This window comes from Pangasianodon hypophthalmus, chromosome 9 (assembly GCF_027358585.1).
Source record: "Pangasianodon hypophthalmus isolate fPanHyp1 chromosome 9, fPanHyp1.pri, whole genome shotgun sequence".
Lineage (NCBI taxonomy): Eukaryota > Metazoa > Chordata > Actinopteri > Siluriformes > Pangasiidae > Pangasianodon > Pangasianodon hypophthalmus.
This window is the reverse complement of record NC_069718.1, coordinates 2,401,464-2,408,858: the sequence shown is the minus strand read 5'-3', so window position 1 is coordinate 2,408,858 and position 7,395 is coordinate 2,401,464. Positions and strand designations below refer to the sequence as shown.

Genomic DNA, 7,395 nt, shown 5'->3' with positions numbered 1-7,395 from the left:
GAACAGGTGTGAGTGCTCAGTGAGACATGGGACAAGGTCATGTGATGTGCAGGGGCTGATGGGAAACTTTGTCAAGTGCCGATTTCGGCAGAACCATGACATCATGTTACCAAGAAACCACAAAGCATAAACTCCTCTGTCCTGAAGATGATGTGAAAACCTACAGCTTTTACAGAAAACCTCACCATATCAACGATTACACACGTTTTTATTACGTTTTTTGTGGCGAGTCCGTCATACAAGTCCCTGTGAAGGAGCTGTTACTCTAGAAACGATAACATATTAGAATGAGCTACTGTTTTTACAAAACTGACGAGTTCCTTTAGGTCTGACTTTTCAAACCAGCAACAGGAAGTGACATCACACAGACTGATGTGCTGTATCTAAAGAAAGAAAACATGCTCTCACCCGTGTTGTTCATTGTAGATGTAGTTGTGTAGGATTTAGTGGAGGAACCTAGAAATAGAACAGACAGACTATGATATTAGAAACACATTGATACTGATACTGGTGTTGTGTATCAGTCTGATACTGTGCTCATTTACTCATACACATATTCCATACTGTGACAGTGTAATCACAGATTATTCCCATGATGTTACATGCTCTTTCAGGACATGGTGAAATGTAACTTTTTCAGAAAAACTTCTGATCATGTGTGAAAAGTGGACTGGATCTCTCATACTCACCTGTAGTCCAGATATCTTCTGTACTGCTCTTGGGAATGTTGCTTTGAGAAGCTCCATTTTCAGTGTGAGTCACTCTGGTGCTGGTTCTTCTAGTCGGAGTCGTCTGTGTGGACTCGTTCTCCTCACTGACGCTGTCTGTAGGGATGGAAGTGAATGTGAATACATTATTGGGAATGAACAGATGATGTGTTCTAAACATATTTGTGTCACATCACACAGCCCTAATACACACATTCACATTACTCTTATTCACTGGTGTGTGTGTGTGTGTGTGTGTGTGGGTGTGTGTGTGTGTGTGTGTGTGTGGTGTTAAGTTTCTTTACATAAACTTTCTTTTTCTTGGCTGTTTGGTTTTAACTTGTGTAACTGAAATAAAGGCTGTAAAAGTAAAGCTCTATCAGTCACATCAGCCTTCATGTTTTAAAGCCGCATTAACCCTCGACATTAACCACGGACATTTCCTCTGTTCTTTCCTCCTGCTTCACACAATGCTTTAGGGTTTAGTGCAGAGAATAAAACAGGACAAATAACCAAACACTACACTCCTGTACACACTGCATGTTCACACTCTTACTACACTTATAACAGTGGTGTTGTGTGTTGTGTTTAATGTCTAGTGTTGTGTTTATTGTATTGTCCTCATTGTACAGATTCCTGCACAGTGTCGGTTTATTGTCTTGTACTTTGTTGTCCGTTGTGCACTGCTGCTTTTTCTAATTTCACTACATGTTGTTTGCATGCATGTGTGTGTGTTACAGTACAATACTGAGTGACGAGGTACTGTTACCACCCTAGAGCTGTTACTCTAGAAACGATAATGCATTGGAATGAGCTACTGTTTTTACAAAACTGACGAATTCCTTTAGGTCTGACTTTTCAAACCAGCAACAGGAAGTGACATCACACAGACTGATGTGCTGTATCTAAAGAAAGAAAACATGCTCTCACCCGTGTTGTTCATGGTAGATGCAGTTGTGTAGGATTTAGTGGAGGAACCTAGAAATAGAACAGACAGACTATGATATTAGAAACACATAGATACTGATACTGGTGTTGTGTATCAGTCTGATACTGTGCTCATTTACACATATTCCATGACCAAAATATTCACTGTGTGTGTGTGAACACTGCTGTACACACTCCATGTTCACACTCTTGTACTTAGAATGACAATAAAGCTCTCTAATCTAATCTCTAATCAGAGAAAGACTCACACACCACTGTACACATGTAAACATGTAACACACTCACCTGTGTGAAAGGAGAACGATACAAAATCACACAGTTACAGATGTTACACTCACCTTTTAATGGAGTGACAGTCAGATTGACTACAGGAACAGAGTTACAGTAGTAAATCCCCGAGTCTGAGAGAGACAGATCCTTTATCTGGAGTGATAAATCATCTAACACAGTGTATCTGTGATCTGGATCAGGGTTGTGTTTAATGGGTTCTTCTCCGTGTTGAGCAGTGAGGATGTCCCTTCTCCCTCCATCAACACCTTTACTCCAAATCACTTTACCATCATTCTCACAGAAGAGAAAAGTGTCACTCCCCTCTGTGCCTCTCTGATTGACTCTGGCTGTAAGAACAAAAATAAAAACTTTAAAAAACATGCAAGAACATTACCATAGCAACCATCTGCAGCTTTTACACTAAATTATGAAAGAAAGTAAATACAGCAACCATCACAAAATCCTCATGTTTTTCACTTCTAAGTTCCCGACATGTTTTTTTTCAATTTTTTTTCCAGTTTAAGACACTGAAGTGCCTCCTATGTAAGTAATAAAAAAGCCTGTGTGTGTGTATGTGTGTGTGTTACAGTACAATACTGAGTGACGAGGTACTGTTACCACCCTGAAGTTGATTACTTTCCTATAACAGCACGTCCCCAAGTGTTTTATTCCTCTTATACCACAGTGATTTACTAAATTACAATTTTTATTTATTAAGGAATCATACATTGTAATTTAAAAATATTTATAATTAGTTTCTGTTCCTTTTATGTTATAGCAGCTATAAACAGTCTTTCCCTCACCAGCCTCTCTTTTTTCTCTCTTGAAGTTAATAAGACAAAAAAAAAATGGAGCTTGTCATGTTACTGAGAAACCACAAAGAAGCGTAAACTCCTCTGTCCTGAAGATGTCAGAAAACGTAAAGTTACAGCTTTACGTCTCACTGTTACAAAGTGCTCACACTGGAGACTCCTTCCGTAAATGTTACATAAATGTCCCCTTACAGAAAACTTCACCATCTCCATCATTACATGTTTTTCTTACGTTTATTTTTATGTGGAACGTCTGCCGCACATGTCCCTATGAACGAGCTGTTACTATAGAAACGATAAGGTATTAGAACAAGCTATTGTCTTTACAAAACTGATGATTACATTTAGGTCAGATTTTCCAAACCAGCAAGAAGAAGTGACATCACACAGGCTGTATCTAAAGAACGAAAACCTGCTCTTACCTGTGTTCTGATAAAATGTTCATTATAGCTCTATGATATTAGAAACACATAGATATTGATCCTGGGATTGTGAAAACTTATCTGTTTATTCTGAATAATGTTTTCATCATGATACATATCGTGTATTGTAGAAATGTGTTTAAGTATCATGATATGATATTTGTGTCACATCACACAGCCCTAATACACACATTCACATTACTCTTATTCACTGGTGCTGTGGTATGTGCTAAATAACAGTGTGTGTGTGTGTATGTGTAGTGTGGTGTTAGGTTTCTTTATATAAACTTTCTTTTTCTTGGCTGACTCGTGTAACTGTTGTCACCTACCTGAATGACTACCGACCTGTGGCACTGACCTCTATCGTTATGAAGTGAACTCTAACTGTTCACAATGCCCTCACACACTTGAACAAGAAAAACACTTATGTGCGGATGCTGTTTATTGATTACAGCTCTGCATTTAACACCATCATCCCATCAAAACTCATCACAAAGCTCAGAGATTTAGGACTGAACTCTCATCTCTGCAACTGGATAATAGACTTTCTGACCTGCAGACCCCAAGTGGTGAGAATTGGTAACCGTTTCTCATCCACACTTACCCTGAGCACAGGAGCCCCACAGGGCTGTGTTCTCAGCCCCCTCCTATACTCTCTGTTCACACACGACTGTGCTGCCAAACACAGTTCCAACATCATCTTTAAATTTGCTGATGACACATCAATCCTGGGTCTCATCACAAATGGAGATGAGACGGCCTACAGAGATGAGGTGAGAGCACTATCACAGTGGTGCCATGACAACAACCTCTGCCTCAACGTCAGCAAAACCAAAGAGATGATTGTGGACTACAGGAGGACACACGAGGTCAGCCACGCCCCCTTATACATCAACGGTTCTGCAGTGGAAAGAGTTAAGAACATCAAGTTCCTTGGTGTGCACCTCTCCGACGACCTGTCCTGGTCTCTGCACACCACATCAGTAGTTAAATCTGCACGCCGGCGGCTCTATTTCCTACAGAAGCTCAAAAGTTTTGGTCTCCCTCCCAACATCCTTACAAACTTTTACAGATGTACCATTGAGAGCATCCTGACGGGGTGCCTTACTGTATGGTACGGCAGCTGCTCACTCCTCCATCGCAAGGCCCTTCAGAGAGTTGTGAGAACAGCTGAAGTCATCATCGGCAACAAACTTCCATCCCTTCAGGACATCTTTCATCTGCGATGTCTGAGGAAGGCCCGAAAAATCACAACTGACCCTAGTCACCCAGCACACAGTCTGTTTATCAAACTGCCATCAGGCAGGCGATACCGGAGCATTCAGTCCAGAACCAGCAGGTTGAAAAACAGCTTCTACCTGCAGGCTATCAGAACCCTTAATAAACTGTAAAAAACTGTCTCTAAAACCTTGCATACTTTGCACAACGACATTACACTACCTCAAAAGCAAAACCTGCACCTCAACCTTGCACCTGCACCTTATTTGTATTTTTGTTTTTTGTTATTGTTACTTGTTATTTGTTGTTGTTATTGTACTGCTGTAGACTACCTAAGCCTCACAAACAGCATTTCAATGTACATTGTCACTGACACTTGTATATATGACACATAAACTTGAACTTGAAATAAAGGCTGTAAAAGTAAAGCTCTATCAGTCACATCAGCCTTCATGTTTTAAAGCCGCATTAACCCTCGACATTAACCACGGACATTTCCTCTGTTCTTTCCTCCTGCTTCACACAATGCTTTAGGGTTTAGTGCAGAGAATAAAACAGGACAAATAACCAAACACTACACTCCTGTACACACTGCATGTTCACACTCTTACTACACTTATAACAGTGGTGTTGTGTGTTGTGTTTAATGTCTAGTGTTGTGTTTATTGTATTGTCCTCATTGTACAGATTCCTGCACAGTGTCGGTTTATTGTCTTGTACTTTGTTGTCTTTTGTGCACTGCTGCTTTTTCTAATTGTCTAATCATCGTTGTTTTTGTGCATGCATGTGTGTGTGTGTGTGTGTGTGTTTGTGCATGTGTATGTGTACATGTGTATGTCTGCACGTGGATGCATGTGTCTGTGTGTGTGTGTGTGTGTGTGTGCATGTGTGTGTCTCTGTGCGTGTGTGTGCATGTGTGTGTGTGTGTGCGTGTCTGTGTGTGTGTTTGTGTGCATGTGTTTGTGCGTGTGCATATGTGCGTGTGTGTGCGAGTGTGTCTTTCTGTGTGCGTTTGTGTATCTGTTTGTGTGTGTGTTTGTTTTTGTGTGTTTTTGTGTGTGTGTCTATGTGCATGTGTGTGTGTCTGTGTCCTTGTGTGTTGGTGTATGTGCGTTTGTGTGTGTGCGCGTGTGTGTCTCTGTGTGTGTGTTGTGTGTGTGTCTTTGTGTGCGTGTGTGTATCTGTTTGTGTGTGTTTTTGTGTGTTCGTGTGTGTGTCCTTGTGTGTTGGGGTATGTGCGTTTGTGTGTTTGTGTGTGTATGTGCATGTGTGTTTGTGTGTGCGTGTGTGTGTTGTATGTTGTATCCAGGCCTTGGAGAACTCTATTTCACTCTACTGTAGATTTGTACACAGTGAGAATGACAGTAAAGCTCTCTAATCTAATCTCTAATCAGAGAAAGACTCACACACCACTGTACACATGTAAACATGTAACACACTCACCTGTGTGAAAGGAGAACGATACAAAATCACACAGTTACAGATGATACACTCACCTTTTAATGGAGTGACAGTCAGATTGACTACAGGAACAGCGTTACAGTAGTAAATCCCCGAGTCTGAGAGAGACAGATCCTTTATCTGGAGTGATAATTCACTTGTCACATTGTATCTGTGATCTGGATCAGGGTTGAGTTTAATGGGTTCTTCTCCATGTTGAGCAGTGAGGATCCTCCCTCCCCCTCCATCAACACCTTTACTCCAAATCACACTACCGTTATTTTCACAGAAGAGAACACTGTAACTCCCCTCTGTGCCTCTCTGATTGTAAATGGCTGTAAGAACAAAAATAAACACTGAGATGTGATCAGCATGTAAAAACATTACCATAGCAACCACCTGCAGCTTTTACACTAAATTATAAATGATCATAAATACAGGAATCGTCACTAGTCACAAACTCTTCATGTGGCAAAGTTACTGTTACCACCCTGAAGTTGATTATTTTCCTATAACAGCACGTCCCCAAGTGTTTTATTCCTCTTATAACACAATGATTTACCAACAATTACAATTTTGATTTATTAAAGAACTACATTATACTTTTTTCCATTTATAGTTACATTTAATGATGTGAAACGTCGGTGAATCGAGTTAGTTCCTGTTCTCACTTACATTATACACAAAGCTATAAACAGTCGTTCCTTCAGAAAACTTCACCATATCAACGATTACACATGTTTTTAATGTGTTAATGTGGACCATCTGCTGTACACATCACTGTGAATGAGCTGTTACTATAGAAACGATTTGCAGCTGCATTACTGTCAGAGCTGCTGTTATAGAAAATGAATCAACACCAATGGTAATGTGTCCTGTTTATAACAGCTGTGTATAAAGTGTATTGTGCTTTACTCACCACTGTGAGCCGTGTGTACAGAGACACAGAGCAGGAGACAGGTTACAGAGAGACGCCACATCATCAACTGCCTTTAGGAAACTGATGTGAGAGCGTTTGGGGTTGATTTTATAAACCGGAAAGAGGAAGTGACATCACACAGACTGCTGTGCTGCATCTAAAGAAAAACATACTGCAGTTGCTTCTGTCTGAGCCTCGGGTCTTGTTTTTTAAAAGCTTTAATTTCTGTTTAATTCCAATTTTTAGGAAGACACATTTTGTGCACAAAACAAAATAAAAATAAAAATGTTATTTGTGCACCAGCATCAAGCCTCATTTATCAAACTGAATAAAAAGAAATTTATTCGTAAATAGTTCTCAGCATCATTTATGCAAGAAATATGGGGTTTATAAAAATTCTGTTCTTATCCTACGTCTCACTCCTGAGTTTGTGTAAATTTGTGTATAAGGAGACTCACTTGTGTGAAGCTTGATCTTCAAATTGTGTAATTGTTGATGAATTACAGTGATTTTATATACAGATTACAGTTTACATCACATCGTTTTTAGTTACACACCAATTTAATGAATATTTTGTGAAACTCAGTCACTTTGTATTAATGACTTGAAAGAAGGTGATTCCAAAACACATCCATAAATTAAGAGAAATAAGATGAGAT

At 39.8% G+C, this 7,395-nt stretch overlaps 1 protein-coding gene across 1 annotated transcript in view; it reads right to left on the bottom strand.

Annotated features, from left to right (window-relative positions):
• Positions 1–6,823, bottom strand: part of LOC128318774 (uncharacterized) — a 28,470-nt gene extending 21,647 nt beyond the window's left edge. Inside the window, exons 1-6 of the mRNA XM_053236636.1 lie at positions 6,737–6,823; positions 5,874–6,152; positions 1,994–2,272; positions 1,638–1,685; positions 690–824; positions 409–456 (exon numbers count right to left, since the gene is read on the bottom strand). Of these exons, the coding sequence (XP_053092611.1) occupies positions 409–456; positions 690–824; positions 1,638–1,685; positions 1,994–2,272; positions 5,874–6,152; positions 6,737–6,800 (853 nt within the window). The 5' untranslated portion in view covers positions 6,801–6,823. The remainder of the gene's footprint in view (positions 1–408; positions 457–689; positions 825–1,637; positions 1,686–1,993; positions 2,273–5,873; positions 6,153–6,736) is intronic.
• Between the last annotated feature and the right edge of the window lie 572 nt (positions 6,824–7,395).